This window comes from Protopterus annectens, chromosome 14.part0 (assembly GCF_019279795.1).
Source record: "Protopterus annectens isolate FY-2018-M chromosome 14.part0, PAN1.0, whole genome shotgun sequence".
NCBI classification, from domain to species: Eukaryota; Metazoa; Chordata; order Ceratodontiformes; family Protopteridae; genus Protopterus; species Protopterus annectens.
This window is the reverse complement of record NC_056748.1, coordinates 368,962,200-368,979,765: the sequence shown is the minus strand read 5'-3', so window position 1 is coordinate 368,979,765 and position 17,566 is coordinate 368,962,200. Positions and strand designations below refer to the sequence as shown.

Genomic DNA, 17,566 nt, shown 5'->3' with positions numbered 1-17,566 from the left:
TGTGAGTGAGAAAGAAGTCCCTAAATCGTGTGTATACATCTCTCGAGGATGTTGGTTAAGGGTGATAGAACAGCAACTGGGGGATAATTAGACAGTTTTTTTTGAAGTGCCACCTTTATGTAAAGGAATTGTGTGAAATTTTCCAAATAGCAGGGACTTGGTGTTCGGATATAGATCTGTTAATAAGGATTGATACAGGGTGGGCTATTGCATCAGCAGCCATTCTGAAGTAGCCTGCTGGTACTTTATCAGCTGCAAGGGTAATGGGCCACAGTTCTTTTTATAATAGTTGAGACAGGTTGTAGGGAGAAGGTGTTATGTGATATAAGAAGAGTTGGAGTAGGGGTGGAGCTGAAATTGTCAGAAACAGCTAGAATTGTTTCAGTGAACTATTTACTAAACTGGGAGACTATGTTATCTATATTGTTAGGAGTAGACCGGGAGGGTGTACTGGCATTACCTGGTGGCAGCATGTTGTTTATGGCATTTTAAACCCTTTCCCCTGCACCCAAAAATAAAATAACCACAGTTTCTCCACAAAAAATGTGGTTTTAAACATTTTTTTTACAAAAATAAAATGCACTCCCATTTAAAAGTACATAAAATTCTTAAGAAAGTCAACAAAAACATATTTTCCTTGCTTAAAAGCATCTAATTTTTCTTTAAAAAAAGTTTAAATTAAGAAAAATGTAATGTGGAAACCCCCCCCCCTCCCAAAGAGAAGTTATCTGCATAGATATGAAACAGCATTAAGTGATCATCTATCCTAAATAGCTCTCAGACAGGTGCTCTTCTTAGTGGCAGGAAAGCTCTAAAGGACTTGGCACTCAAACCTGACTTTCAATCAACTCAGCTCAAGCAGACTAATGGTTTGGGCACATGGAAGCTGGCTGTTAGATTATAACCCATATAAGCTTACTTTTTTTTGTTTTGCACAACAGAAAAAGGTTTGCTCATAAAAGTGTTCACTCTTTCAAACTTTATCCATATACACATACGTGTACACACACACACACATATATATATATATATATATATACACACACACACACACACACACACACACACACACACACACACACAATCAGATAAGCAGACATATACCTGCAGAGTTCTTATGCCAATGGTTCTACAGGAAATAATTCTGATCATTTCCACTGTACTCAAAATGTCAACAATTCAATTAACATCCTAAGAAAAATGTTTACAAAATAGTGCTTTTCTCCCACTGCAGACCATTTTCTATAAAACTATTCCTTTTGAACACAGTAATATCTAGTCTTTATCAGAGTTCTGTCCAATCTTGCATACTTTTCCCTTCAAACACTATTTCATGCTACTTTTAGAACCAATGGATTAAACATAAAATCAAAGCTATCTCACACTTACTTATTTGTTAACCTATCAGACTCATTAAGCAACATGTCCATTTTCAGGGAGTGACTCTGGGGCACTGCCTAGTTCAATGACTTGTTCATAGTCATCCAGCCCGCAAATGAAGATTGAGGGACTCAAACACAGGACCAAAGAAGCTCCCAAGTCCTAACTCTGCATCAGCCAAAGTTGTCAAGTTTCATGTAGGTCCCTAGCACATTTTTTTAGTCACTAACACTAAATTTTGATAACACAGAAAAATGTTAAATTAACACCAAATATGTATTTTTATACTGTCCTTCTCCATTCTGAGAAAATAGTATGTGCTGTCAATAACTGTGTGAAGATGAACAACAAGAGATTATGGCAGAAAACATAATGCAGCAAGGGCATATGTACGAGAAGAAAACCATCAAGAAAATATTTTCAAATGTATGAAATAAAATGAATAAAATAATAAATGAACATTATACCATGCAAACTCTTCTCCGGAAAGCTCTCAGCTGGGGTGGTATGAACAGCAGGCGGCGCATTAGCTTGCTGAGATGTTGATGCTCCTGCAATCGTCTGAAGAGCAGTAGGTGACTGAGTTGCATGTTTAGAGGGGGATTTCTGACTAACTGCTGCTGGCTTACTGGAAGAGTAAAAGGAGCTCAGAGTTTGAGGTTTGTGAGTTTGGCTCTCTCGATCAAGTAATTTGTCTAGAATCTGAAAGAAAAAAGATGGAATCTGAAGATTGATTAATGAACTATATTTCATAACACATTTTAACGTGCTGTACAAGTGTAACGTGAAGAGTAATGCAAAGATGGGAGACAGACCTCTTACACAGCAATGTTACAGCACATCACCTTAAACTTAACATCACATGCCTTTTACAGTTTTGATTTAACTTGGATTTCAGAATCATCCTAGACAAGTCATACAGAGCAAAAGTGTTTGACAGTTCCAGTATTAAAGAAGACTAACATTAAGGGACCGAGGTGAAAACAAGTTTATACTATGTCCTAAGAATGCAGCAATAGCTATTCCAGACAGACAAAAATCAGAGGCAGTTCTCTCTACTCTCTAACCTACTAACCTTAAGGACATTTCTTGCACACCTGGAAGGGAAGCAAAAAGTATAAATTATTCTAAACTGTGGGTTACAACTGCATAGTCTCCAATTAGTAACATATGGTAATGAAAAAAAAAACCCACTACAGCTGCTTAGAAAACAAGTAAAGCTATGTGGGTTCTGTCAGTGAGACAGTTTATAAGTTTCAGCTTTATTAACAACAAATAAACTAGAAATCAATTGAATTATCCCCAGTACTATATGTTCAAGTAATATTGCAGGATACAACACTGAGAAAAACATTTTACATCACATAATGCTTGACCACTGAGGCTTTGTACGCCACTGCCATAGAAGTACTTTTCCCACAGACTGGAATACTGCCTCCATTTAACTATACTTCTCTCTGCATACAATACTGCTCCCATTCCTTTTGCAGAGAATAAAATACTTAGATTTATACGCTTCGTTAACAAGCATGAGCATCGGTGCACTACTCTCAACTCAAACAATTGGCTATCTTTTTACAGCTAGAGTTGCTTTACTGCTTAATACACTTGTCTACAAAATGTTAAATGATGACAACTCACACTTCTCAACTGTCCAGATTTTTGCCTCATATTTTTGGTCTTTTCCTCATAAAATTTGTGGTTTTCTGGATTTTTGAGGCAAATCAGTGAGGATTTAATTCACTAAACAGTGTCATTTGAATTTCTGACTTCATAACTTTTAGAAAATGCATGGTAACACAAGGTCTTTTATTCTAACTTCTTTCTAAGTTTATAAGAGCAGTATTTAAAATGTGTCCCTATTTTGGGGTCGTTGTTCTCCCCCATTACTTTTGGCTTTGTCCAGATTTTTTGTGCCAAGAGGTTAAGAGGCATACCTCTCAACTGTCCGGATTTTGCCTCATATTTTTGGTCTGTTCCTCATAAAATTTGTGTTTTTTTCTGGATTTTTGAGGCAAATCCATAAGGATTTAATTTATTATATAATGACATGCATTTGAGTTTCATACTTCATATCTTTCAAAAAATGCATGGCAACACATTATTCTTGCAACTTTCTAAGTTTATAAGAGCAATATTTAAAATTTGTCCCTATTTTTGGGGCTTTTTCTCCCCGTTTTTTTTATTTGTCCAGATTTTTTTGTGCCAAGTGGTTGACAGCTACGTTGAGAGGTATGCTACTTCTACAACCCCTCAAGTAAACTGCAGTTTAGAAACCAATCCCATACTTTTAGAAATAATTATGCCCTTTAGTCACACACATGCCACCATTCACACTTGGTACAGTTTTCTTGAAAACAGTTAAACTTCTTTGGAACAACCTCCCAGAGAATACTAGAATTACAAACCAACTACTGACTTTCAAGAAAACACTCGGAGACCATCTGTTCAAAGAAAATAAATGCAAGTGGTAGGCATAAGACAAGATAGTGTCACACCACTTCTTAGGTTTCACTGCACTGCCAATTCCATTACAAAATTTGCAGTTTTAGTCTATTTGATACTACCTTGGAATATCAAGAATTATGTAAATATAGTCCCTTCCCCCACCTCTGTTTTATATTGCTATGCAACATTTACAAGCAGATTACTAGTCCATTACACTGTGGTAACATCTTACAGTGCTGTGAGCTGTACAATATGCTTATAAACAATTCTGCATTTATAATGCAGTACATTGCATACTTAGGCAATAATTTCTTGTAAATATTTGTTTTACTTATGAACTGTCACAACTTGGCTATTGTACTGTACACTCACAGTCTTTGTCTAATGTCTTAATGCAGTATTGCTTTACTTTATAGTTCTAAGTGCATTTATTGCCTTTGTCATTGTGGCCCAGGTCGTGGCTGAAAAAGTCCTTTGCACCAGTTCACTTACCCATTTAGCAAAGTATGAATAAATAAAGTGTTCTTTGATCCTAGAGCTATGGAAGCACATCGATTTTACAATTTGTCATCCACAAATCATAAACCTTAGTCAATGTACAGAACTGATGTGTGATTGCCAAAACCCATTCAAGCATAAATGATATAACAACTTGGTGTCTTTCAAATGCACAACAGCCTATGGTATTCTTTAAGCAATAACCGATGACATGGTGTAGTATATTGAAGATTTACCCACGGTTGGCATGGTTTAATCATGAGGGCGAAGCTCGAGTGATTAAATAAAGCCAACAGTGGGTAAATTTCAATATACCAAAACCATGGAGTCAGTTATTGCTATTATACAATGACATTATTTAAGAAAAAAAATATTTACTTTTCTTAAATAATGTCTTTGTGTAACGGCACATTACTGTTCTTCCGCCGGTGGTGGTATACTGCTTCCTTGTGTTGATGTACTGCGCATGCGTATGGGACTTGCGATCCTACGCATACCCAGTACATCAATGCTTTGAAACGGAAGCAACGGAGAAAAGAAAGTCTCCGTTGCTCCATTTTTTTCTTTCTTCTTTTTTTTTTATTTATTTATTAAAAAAAAGGTTTTGAACACTATACCAATGGAAAAAGTCTGGGCGACCTTGATAAATTGTGGGATTTACAACGGGCACGCTGCCCAATCAGCATGTATGTTTTGGAATATTAATGTGGGGTCATTGTATAATAGCCCTTACTCAACTCCCCTCACCTCCAGTGTCAGTCAGAAAAGGACCTAGAAAAATTATCCTATCCCTCCTCCTATCAAAAAGTAAAGCTGATCATGCATTTATCTACATAATTTTGCCATTGGCACTTAGGTACTCCTTCCTGACCAGGAAACTAGACTATTAACACTTTTACTCTTAACTGAAGTCAGCATAACAGATTTCCAATTTTTGTTGAGGACTTATTTTCAGAAGCAGTCAAACAAGAACACAAGTTTCAAAGGTTGTCTCTCACCTAACCACAGTAACAAGAAAATATTTTTTAGTAAGATGGGATTATTGTAAATACTGATTAGTACTTCCAAGACTTCATAATTAAAAGATAAAGTCAAACAACTAAAAACACATGGTTCCAGGTTCCTCTTACCCAACAGTCACTTTATCAGCATATAGTGCAAGTCAAGGGAAACATGTTGCATCCAGGCAAAGGTATAAAATAATGGTTTAGGCACTTCCATGCAAGTATCTTGACATTTCTAGACTTAGTGACATACCTCAAGAATATAATTTTTTAACCAAGCTGGGCAAGAGAGATGTACGAGTTCTTGTGGGGGTTTTTTTTACTATTAATGTGTTACCCTCCTATGTGGCTTTATGTGCCCTGCTAATAATACATTTCAGCAGTACAGATTTCATTTTAGCATCAGCTACAAATTTTACTAAATTTGTTTTGAATTTGACTGGAAGGTCAAATACTATAACTTCCTAGCTGCCATATATACATACAAATCCTAATTTCAAATGCTCACACAGGAAGAAATGTTACTTGGCCTCACTGCCAGTCCATTCAAGCATCTGTCAGTGTAATCTCTTAGCAGAAAATCATTTGAGCATTTTTCTTTCTCCATAAAAGCACCACATGAAAGCCAGGGACACCTGGATTAAAAAACCTAGTCAAAATCACTGTGTAAACCAAAGGCACCACATTGTTCTTTCTAAACAATGACCTGAGCAGCAGCACATTGTGCTTTCTAAACAATAACCTGAGCGTGGCCAAGGCTAGGACCAGGAATTTATGAGGTTTGCTACCTTGTCTCCAGCATTTCCAAAATCCTAGCCTAGAATGATGTTCCTAAAGAAGCATACTAGACACAAGGAAGCAACTTCTACACTGCCTTAACCTCTGAGGCCTGTGTCTAAAATCAAAGTTTGAAATGAGTAGCTCTGAAATAGCACTGTGGATGTACAACTCCCAACCCATCCTCTCCAGAAAATCACCTTGTCTTAAGAGGCTACTGGTTTTGCCCCATCCCAAATAATATCAACTAAGATGTTTTAATATCAGCTATGATGTCCTTAACAGTCGATTAAGACATCTTTAAAATAAGGATATGTGGAAGAATAGACTAGATAAAATATCAGAAAAAGCACAAAGAGGTTTTGGTCCAGTGTGAAGGCATTCAGTTTTAAAAACTTAACTATTACTTTAATTTTAATCAGGAGATCCATACTTATTTGAGTTACTGATTAAGTTTGGTTTGGATCTGAAGTATTTAGGAAGGGTGCATTATGGATAAGGGAGAAACCTGAGAACTTCTTGGTTACCACAAGCTACTGTAACGTCCGAGTCAAATCGGATCTGATCCCATATGCTGAGGATAGAATGAAAATGTACATGTGATATAATGGTTCTTTAAAATGTTACCGAATATTTGCACCCCATCCTCAAAAAAAGCTGCACTGATCCATGTGGATCAGTCTATGGATTAAGCTCCCTCACTTTAATGCCAAAAGAGGTATAAGCAATTTGTAGTCATTGCTTGATATAGATATAGGCCAGCACAAAAATGGTGCAATGTGCTCTTTCATGTCTCATTAAACTGTTGCCCTCTAAATCATAACAGAACCCAAATTTAGCTGTTCAAAGAACAGTTTACTTTCCCAACATAGGTCTAACTTGCATGAAGAAAAATACATGAAAAGTGTATTAGCTTTCCAGATGTTCTTAAATCTTAGATTCATGCATCTTAACATCCTCTTCCCCTTGATTTAGACAATGTTGACAAACAAGAAGGGAGATGGCTCTCCCCGTTCTTACTGCCTCTAATTTAAATGAGTTAGTGGACAAAGTGCAAATATCTTCATGAAACACCACACAATTGAATCCACAGACCTTGAAGATCAGACATCTAATGGCATAATAGCAACCAAGGGAAAGTACAGTTGTGTATACTTACCATAAATATAGATGCTCGAGTGTATTCACTGTTGCAGTCATCACATTTGGGTTATCCCTGCCAGGGTAACCCTCGGCTGGTCCAAATACCAGAGGCTTAGTATTTCTGCGTCGGTTGCTGTCACTTCAGGAGTGATGTCAGTTAGTCAATAGTATAAAGTAAGGCAGCTGATGTCATTGCATCAGTTTTTCTTGCCCTAACCTGTCAGCAGCCCCCAAGTAGGAGCCAGGTTCTGGTGGAAGAACCCCACCAGTAGAAAGTAAATACCAATATGTTCCTTGTAAGGAAAGAGAAGAAAGAAGAGGGGGATGGAGGGAAGGAAACCAGGACTGCAACAGTGAATACACTCGAACATCTACATTTATAGTAAGTGTACACAACTGTACTATGTTCTTCATGTTTCACTGTTGCAGTCATCACATTTGGGTCGATTCCCAAAGCTGAGGAAATGGGTGGAGGCAGTCAAGGAAACTAGGGGCTGGCCCGAATGCCCTGCAACACTGCAGTAGCAAACCCTGCCCTGGATTTGGAGAAGAAAGGCAGGTGGTAACATTTGGTAAAGGTGTGAACAGATGTCCAGGTGGCAGCCTCTAGGATGTCGCTGGTGGGGACTCCTCTGAGGAAAGCTGCAGAGGTGGAGGATGATCTGGTGGAGTGAGTCCTGACCCCCTTGGGGGGAGGCTTTGCATGTTGCTTGTAGCAGAAATGGATGCAGTGTGCTATCCATTTGGAAATGGTTTGTTTGGAGATGGCTTTGCCCTCTGCCCCTGCAGCAAAGCTAACCAGCAATTGATCACACTTTCTGAAGGATTTAGTCCTGTCTAGATAGAATCTGAGCTGTGTGTGCACATCTAGAGAGTGCAGGATCCTTTCCCCCTTGTTCTGTGGGTTAGGGAAAAAGGTGGGCAAATGAATGGATTGGTTAAGAGCCACGCTGGACACCACCTTGGGCATGAAGGATGGGTTAGTCCTGAGGGATACCCTGTCAGCATGGAAGATGATGAAGGGGTTCCACAGCTATGAGTGCTTGCATCTCGGAGACCCTTCTGGCTGAAGTGATGGCCAGAAGGAAAGCTGTCTTCCAGGAGAGAAATTTTAGCTCTGCTGAAGAGGCTTGTTCGAAGGGGGGGGGGGGGCAGGTTGAGCTTTTCCAACACAAAGTTAAGGTCCCAAGCTGGGGTTGGTGCTCTTCTGGGTGGCCTCAAGTGCCCCTCTTAGGAACTGTATGATCAGAGGGTATGAAAAAAGGGGCTGCTCAGTGGGGAAATGAGTAGAGATAGCAGAGGCATGAATTTTAACAGACAAAAGAGAGACCACTGTGTAGGTGGTCAGCTAAGTAATCCAGGATGAGAGGGAGGGATGGCTGTGCCGTATTGGCTCCCTTAGCCAGAATCCAGGTGCAGAACCTTTTCCATTTGTCAGCATAACACTTTCTAGTGCAAGGGCGTCTGGCCTCACGTATAACATGTGGAACCTGTTTACTGAGGTTGGCAGACTGATCGGGGGTTAGGGAATAAGCCAAGCTGCCAAATTGAGGATCTGCAATTGGGGATACATGAATTCTCCTTCCCTCTGGGACAGGAGGGTTGGAATCTGAGTAAGATGCTATGGTGGAAGTGGGGACAGGCTGTGCAGCAGTGGGTACCAGTGCTGGCGAGGCCAGTCTGGAGCAATAAGAATTGTCCTTGGTTTTTCCTCCTTTATTTTGAGCAGTACCCTGGGGATGACAGGTAGTGGAGGAAATGCATAGACCAATAGATTGACCCAGGGGAAGAAAGTACAGTTGCGTACACTTACCATAAATGTAGATGTTCGAGTGTATTCACTGTTGCAGTCATAACATGCTGGCGGGTTGCCCTCAGTCGGCCTGAATAACAATGTCTTGGGTCCTACATCGGTTGCGGTCTTCTCTTCCATGACGTCAGGTTGTCAGGGTTAAAAAACATGCAGTCGACGCCATTTTAATCAGTTTTTCTTGCCCCAGATGTCATGTTCCCCCCAAATGGGGAGCAAAAACATATATAAATAAAGTGTAAATATATAAATGCACTTTAGAAACATAAAATTTACCTTCAACTAAAAGCAAACACACCACAAAGGCTTTTGAGTATAGTGAAGGAAAGAAAAGGTATAGAATGGGGGATGGCGGGTGAGTAACCCTGGACTGCAACAGTGAATACACTCGAACATCTACATTTATGATAAGTGTACACAACTGTGAACTGTTAAAGACAAGTCCAAAAGTCACAGGCAAAGCTCTGAAGCACGACAGTTTATTTTCCAACTAAAACGCTTTTCGTCACCCCACATAGAGTAACTTCATCAGAATTAAAAAACTGGAAACAGGATAACAGTTTAAAAAAACGGCAAATGTCATCACATGACAAATTAAACCAATCAACTCCGTATTCCATTTAAACATGTAATAGATATTTGAAACAGTATTTAAAAGATATATTGCAAAAACAACAAGATAAAAACCTTACAAAACTTGCAACATGTAACAAGCTGATAACAGGTTACGAGTGAACTACTACACAAGACAATATGTTTAAAGTCAGTAGTAGGAAAATAAATAAATGACAAAATAAACTAAATTGTTATATACAGTATTTTTCACCTATTTAAACTTCTTAATTTTAGCAGGCAGGAAATATTACAGTTCTCATTTAAACCTGGGTATGAAAATGCATTTAGAATCAATTGCCATTGTAACTCACGTTCCTCCAATTGTAAACTTGAAGGACCACCACTTGTATCTGGTGTGAGTTGATCAATAGCTTTAAAACAGAACTTGTGACCCCCATTCAGGAAAGAGTGTTTAGCTAAAGCATTCTCACTTTTATTTTTATCAATAGCATAGACATGCTCATAAATTCTCTCTAAATTTATGGTCCGTTTTACCGATGTAAAACGCGGGACAGTTGGTACAAGTTGCAATATATATATAACTGCTTTAGACTCACAATTTAGTCGAAAATTAATGTTAAACTTTTTGTTCTCTGCAACTACAAATGAATTACCTGTCTTAATATGACTGCACATCCTGCATGCACCACAGGTAAACATACCCAAAGTTCTTCCACTAGTTTTAACAGCTCTACGCTCAAGTACATTTTTTAAGTTAGGCCCCCTTCTGTATACTATTTTAGGTAAATTGCTGAATCTATCTAGTAACAAGTTATCTCTACGAATAAGGGACCAATTCTTAAACAGAATGGACCTTAGTTGTACACTGTCATTACTACATGTCATAATAAAACTGGCTTTAAAATTTACTTGCTGGTCACTCTTACTTACTGATATGTACTGTTATTAATTGAAACAATATTTCCAACGTTAATGGCTTCATCATATTCTTGTAATGGAGTCTGAACATCTTCCCTTTTGTAAAGGAGAGGTGTAAAATGGCCATTATAATGTTTGTACTGTACTACTTCAATTAAGGAATAAATCAGTTTAGACGAGTAGCCACGTTTTTGGAACATGTCACACAAGAGGTGACATTCGTCCAAAAAGTCACTATCAAGAGAAGTCATCCTGGCAGCCCTAATTAATTGGCTCTTCACAATAGATCTTTCTGTGTGAACGGATGGGCACTGGTGTAATGCAAAAAAGAATTACAGTATGTGACCTTCCTCAAAATTTTGGAAATAAGTCTCTTGTTTGCCAAATCTTTAATTAACCTAATATCTAAATAGTCTATAGTGGTGGTACTAAAGTTGAATGTGAACTTAAAAAACCTTGTTGTAGTATTCAAATAGTCAACAAACTGGTGAGCTTGTACCTCGTCACCCCGAAGGACAATAAAAATATCGTCCAAAAACCGGGTGTAGTAAACTAAGTTACTATTTGTTCCAAGTGGGTCAAATATATACAGTTTCTCCCAGTAGGCCATAAACAAATTAGCCAAACTGGCCCCAGAGGGTGAACCCATGGCTACACCATGTTTTTGCAAGTAGTATTCACCACTAAACATGAAAAAGTTGTTAGTAAGAATAATGCCAATCAATTCTTCAACCAAACCCATCTCTGCCAGTGGGGCTTTTTTATCCTTAAGAATAAGACTAATCCACTCCACAGCCTCCAAGTGGGGAATAGAAGTATACAAGTTAACTACGTCAATAGTCAAAAATTGTTTCCCTGGTTGAATTCCAAGTCATTCAACTTTTGTAAAAAAAGACCAGGAGTCTTTGCACACTTGGATCTCCAATTTCAAATACTTTTGTAAAATGACGTCTACCACTTTTGCACAAGGGTAAGTTAAAGAGCCCCTACCATCAATGAGGGGCCTCATTGGTGGATTTAACTTATCCTTGTGCACTTTAGACTACCGAACATTACCGGTGTTTTAGGAAAAGGCATACTAATATAATTATAAATATTGACGGCAATTTTTGCCTCGATGAATAGATCGTTGAAGTACCCCCTAATACGAGAGTGTGCTATGTTCATCTCGTTTAGTGATGACTTAACATAAGCATCACTATCTAACACCAGCTTCATTTTACTGTTATAGTCAGTGATGTCAAAGATTGCAAGTCCACCACCTTTATCTGGTTTAACTGCCTTTACTTGTGAAGAAGATAGACGTTTTAATGCTTCAACCTGTTCGTGACTCATGTTACTTTTCCTATACATACCTATATGTGGTTGCACCATGTGTCTAATGTCAAGTTCACAAACATTCTCAAACACACTAAGTAATGGGTGGAGTGGGGGATTGTAAGTACTCGCTATTTTAAATGGTCTAGTTGACTCAAAGGAATTCCCTAAAAGAAGAGACGAGTTTAGTTTTCTTACTAAACTCTTTAAATCAATGATTGTTTTAGCAACATTCATGTTCTTACTGGGGACAAAAGTATTGCCTTTAGCTAACAAATCAATCAAAACTGGGTCAATGGTAATAGAGGAATGAATAGTTGTAAATATTAAAGTCACCAGCAGTGTTTTTTAAAATATCAAGTCTAATAGTTTTTGTTGACCTTTCCTGTACCATCTCTTGCACCGGTTGTTCCGTGTTTTGCAGCTGGAAGAAGCACGGAGGGGGCCAAGGATAAAGCCAGTCTTGATCCTAAAATAAAAATGAGACTAAGGAACATGCAGAAGCCAGTCTTGGACCATCTGCATACACAAGATCTAAACAACATCCAGCTCAAAAGACAGCTACTCAGAATTATGTGCAGTTTCTTAAAAAGTATAAACAATGATGTCAAAAATACTCCCAAAAGACCTTGGGGTATTTCCCAATAATTATAGACAGCGGAGACGGCTATGTGGGCCCTGACAAGTTCAATCCAGACTCAGAGCAAAGTTCTTCCTCCTCAGAAGAAGAAGAGGAAGGAAAAGGCTACTTCCCACTCCGAGAGGTTCCAAATTCCGCACACGGAAGAGATGAAGCTGCCCTGATGACTTTAACCATCATCAGGGAGTGGTCGGCGGTGGACTTTCAAGCCATAGTAAAATTGCTCCCGCCTACAAGATCCAACCCAGCAAAATTCCAACGAATCTTAACTGGTCATGTTAGCCTCCAAAACTCCACCATAGAGGAAGTCAGAGCGGTACTACAATGTACTGTTCCAGTTGACTTTTAAAACAAATATGGGACATGCTAACATCCCTAATCCAGTTCTCCAACATGGAACAACCAATAATGATGGTTTTGAATAAGTAAAAAATTGAATATTGGAGGCCAGTACTGTCATTTGCCCCCTGCTTCTTAACTGGTCTAAAATAAAAGCCATACAACAGAGAGAATACGAACCGGTGGAGTCCTACCTCTCCCTTCTTATGGATGCCTTCATGGCTTACTCAGGCTATCCAGAGCCAACTGAACGTCCGGCGGCTAGCGGCCTATCTGCTACCTTTGTTGACAAGCCACCTACCACCTATTCAAGACCAACTAAAAAAGGTTTGTTTGAAATGGCCTAGTCTAGAGCTCCATGAATTAGTCACACAAGTTCAGTGCCTACTTGACCGCGTGGTAAAAGAAAAGAAGGAAATTCAAAACCAACTCCTCCAAGCTCAGCTGCACATGTTCTCCTTCTTTGGGCAAAGAGGTAAAAATAGAAGAAATCACAGGGGCAGGCTAAGGCCTAATACGGGGAAAAGAGGCCCTCAAACCCAGGGTCCATCATACGGACCACAAGTAAACAATGGATTTAGCTAGCAGCCTCCCTGGAGGCAAATGGGGGATGTGAGTTGAAACAGCAACTTATGCTATAACTACGGTCAAACAGGACACTGGAGGGACAATTGCCTTTCCTGGTGCTGCAACCACCTCCCGCTTCGCAAGAATTTTCTCAAAGCAACCTTTTCAGGAACACCCAGGCTGGACAGGCCCAGCAATGGGACTCCACCTGGAATCCTCCCACATGGCCCGACAATCAGCAATCACAATAGGACACTCCTAAGCAGACATAGCAACTTTTTCCACTAGTCCCAATTAATCAACAGGGTCCTTTTGATACCTTAACAGTAAATAATACTCATATTCCCTTCCTGGTGAATACAGGAGCCGCCAGGTCTATGCTCACCTAAGAGGCTGCTCGAGCCTTTACCCTCTCCAGCAATTTCACTAAGGGAGTAGGAGTTTCCAGTGTCCCAATAAATTACCCTGAAACCAAACGCATGCTCATAAGCCTAGGGCCTTTGCATGAGCAGCATATGCCTTCTTGGTAGGCTCATCTGCATCACTAATTTTTCTGAGCTGGGATCTGTTATGCAAGTTAGGGTACACTATCTACTGCACTGAACAAGGAGTATTCCTAGAAATCCCACCCAAAGAACATGATCACTCCATGATGGCATCTTATGACCCAGTTAAACTACAAGCACTGATCACCTCGCGTAAGCACCCACAAGAATTTTATCACCCTTCCCTAAGCACACTCCCTACGTCATCATGGACTGCCCACAATAATGATGTTGGGTTTTTATGTCATGCAGATCCAGTACAAATTACCCTAAAACCGGGTGCAGTCCTGCCTAAGGTAGCACAATATGCATTGTCGGCACAAGCAGAGGCTGGAATCATCCCCGTGATTCAATCCCTACTGCAGCAAAGCATCACTGTGCCAATGATAAGCCCCTGTAAAACACCCATGTTACCAGTAAAGAAATCCAGTAGGGAAACCTACCGATTCATGCAAGACCTCAGGGCAGTAAACAAGGCAATACTACCTGCCTTCCCCATAGTGCCAAACCTTGTCACTACATTAAGTTTCATACCATTTCAATTACCACACACCCTGACGGCCAGTATCGTTTTGCCTTTACATACAAGGGACAACAGTATACTTGGACCACATTACCACAGTGGTATGTGGAATCATCCACACTGTTCTCAAGAGAAATGAAGCGCCAACTGGATAAATTGATCCTCCCCTCCAGAAACTACCTTAGTTCAATATGTCAATGACATTTTGATTGCATCTAGCACCCCGGAAGCCTGTCGGAGAGATACCATTAATGTTCTTCAATTTCTTGCCCTGCAAGGAATTAAAGTAAACAAATCCAAATTGCAGTTCTGCCAACCCGAGGTCAAATATTTAGGCCATTTAATCTTGCTTGGAACCCGAAAACTGCTGCCCTCTCGCATTACAGCCATTCAAAAATGCATCACACTCAACTACACAGCACCAACTGCGAGGATTCTTGGGGATGGCTGGCTATTGCCACCAGTGGGTCCCCAATTTCTCAGAAATTATCTAACCCCTTCTACAAATACTGAAAAATGACATTCTTGAACCCTTAACATGGACTGATGAGCACAAACATGCCTTCTCACAGTTAAAGATGCAAATGTTAAATCCGCCAGCTTTAGGCCTCCCGGACTATTCAAAGCCATTTATCTTTGTCTCTTGTGAATGAAATAAAGTTGCTCTAGGCCTCTTAGCACAGCAACGCACCAGTGGATATCGACCGGTGGCTTACTTCAGCACCCAGTTAGATATTGTGGCCTCCGGCCTACTGGCATGTCTTCATGCTTTAGCAGCGGCGGCCATTTTGGTGGATCCCGCAGCTCCAGTTACTTTAGGCCATAACACTTTCTTGGGCATTCCTCATGCGGTCCATGCCTTATTCTTAAAAACTAACACCCAATACCTGTCTCCCTCAAGGTTAAAGTATGAACCAATATTGTTGAGTAATCCTGCACTACAAATTATTAGATGTCGTCCACTTAACCCAGCATCACTGATCCCTTCCTTGGATGAGGGTAACGCCATATTTGTCTTATTGTTGTTAACTCTTCTCTTCCTCCTAGAATAGATCTAATGGATGTCCTATTGCAAAACCCAGATCTGGTACTGTTTGTTGATGGATCCTGTTTAACTGATCAGAATGGACAACTTTCGGCTGCTTGGGTTGTGTGCACATCTACTGCTGTCCTCTCCCCACATGTCTCCTTCCATCCAGGACTTCAAGCCCAAGTAGCAGAATTGGTGGCCTTCTCAACTTCCTGCCAACTGGCCAAAGATAAAACTGTGACCATTTATACTGACTCCCATTATGCACAAGGGGTGGTTCATGACTTTGGAACATTGTAGAGAGAACAAAGGTTTTTGACCTCTGCTGGAACTATTATTAAAAACACTTTTTATTTTAATCAATTATTAAAGAATCTGCTGTTACCAAAGCAAGTTTCTGTTGTTAAATGTGCAGCCCACCAATCTGATTCTTCCTTGAAAGCAAGGGAAATGTCATAACAGATTGGGCTGCAAAACAGGCTGCATTATCTAAAGCTGCTCAGGGACATAATTCACAGCCATATGTTTTTCATCAGGCGCTATAAACGCCTTTGTTCTCTAACCAGTGTTTGCAAAATCTTCAAAACAATGTGTCAGATTCTGAGGTGGCACAGTTGATACAAGCCAAATGCAAACGGGATTCCGACTCCCTCTGGAAGCATCCAGATGGAAATCTGGTAGCACCTAAGGCTTTTCTACATTAATTAATTAGAGCCTACTACTTGCCAGCTCACCTCGGCCAAAACTCACTCATTAAGCTAATTCAAAAAGACTGGTATATACCCTGCCTCTCAGAATCTGTACGCCATTTTGTTTCTAGTTGCTCTGTTTACAGTTTAGCACACAAGTCACACCCCAGCCGTTGCTGAAACCGCTGGGCTCATTTTGCACCCTGCAATGGGATTTTATAGAATTGCCAGCATCAGCCAAATTTAAGTATGTGTTTACAGTCATTGATGTGTTTTTTTTGGCTGAGTTGAGGCCTACCCGTGTACCAAAAATGATGCTCTCTCTGTTGCCAAAAAGTTGGGCACTAAATTCATTCCTCGGCTTGGAGTACCATGTCAAATATATTCAGACAGAGGCACACATTTCACTTCACAGCTGACACAAGCTATTTATAAAATGCTGGGCATAGTTTTAAAATTCCATTGCCCTTACACACCTCAAGCCTCTGGTATGATTGAAAGGGCTGATCAGTCTATTAAAGTACGACTGTTTAAATTGACTGGAGAAACTGGCCTCACATGGGTACAATCATTACTCTTGGTCTTACTGTCTATGCAAGTCCAAACACACCATTCCAAAGGATTGTCTCCTCCTGAAATTATCATGGGATGACCTATTAGAATGCCTCTTACACCACCATTCTCTAACTACCAGTTAAATGATTCTAATCTGTTGTTGTACTGCAAATCTCCTTTTCTGTTTTACAGCATCACCATCGTCAGGTTTTTGAAACTCAGTTACCTCCTGACCCAGAACTTTTCTTCTGACCTGCATCCAGAAGATTGGGTGTATGTCAAATCCTTCAGTCGCAAAACAGAGCTACAACCAAGGTGGAAGGGCCCTTACCTCATCCTGCTTACTTCTTCATCTGCAGTCTGCTTGCAAGGGTCGCCAACCTGGATACATGTTTCGCAAGTTAAAAAAGTAGTGCCTTCTGAAGACCAACCACCACTTCCGATTTCTTCACCTCAAGACGTTTCCGAACATGTGGCTCAAATAACTCGCAGTAAAACAGCTATTCCTCCAGGGGACTAATAATTTCAACCTAACCTCTAGCAATGACCAAAATCTCAGATAAAGATTCGTTACTTCCAGTTACAAAACCTTTTGATGCTGTCACACAATCAAAATGACCTTCGTCTGTATGGAACACAGCGTTTCCCCAGCACATTGCCTGTGCGCAATTGGCACTCTTACTGTGCTCTTACTTTTCTGTTGTGGCCCTTCCTCTTTTCTGTGGCAACTACTGGCCTTGATAGCAATGACAAGCTTAATATCAACAGGCGTGCAACTACTTGGCATCTGACTTTCAACACGTATCA

At 40.0% G+C, this 17,566-nt stretch overlaps 1 protein-coding gene across 4 annotated transcripts in view; it reads right to left on the bottom strand.

Moving 5' to 3' along the window:
- Nucleotides 1-17,566, bottom strand: part of ZSWIM8 (zinc finger SWIM-type containing 8) — a 2,719,879-nt gene that overhangs the window by 714,796 nt on the left and 1,987,517 nt on the right. For all 4 annotated transcript variants that reach the window (XM_044056095.1, XM_044056097.1, XM_044056096.1 and 1 more), the window contains exon 16: nucleotides 1,848-2,082. In XM_044056095.1, coding sequence (XP_043912030.1) covers nucleotides 1,848-2,082 — 235 coding nt within the window. The remainder of the gene's footprint in view (nucleotides 1-1,847; nucleotides 2,083-17,566) is intronic.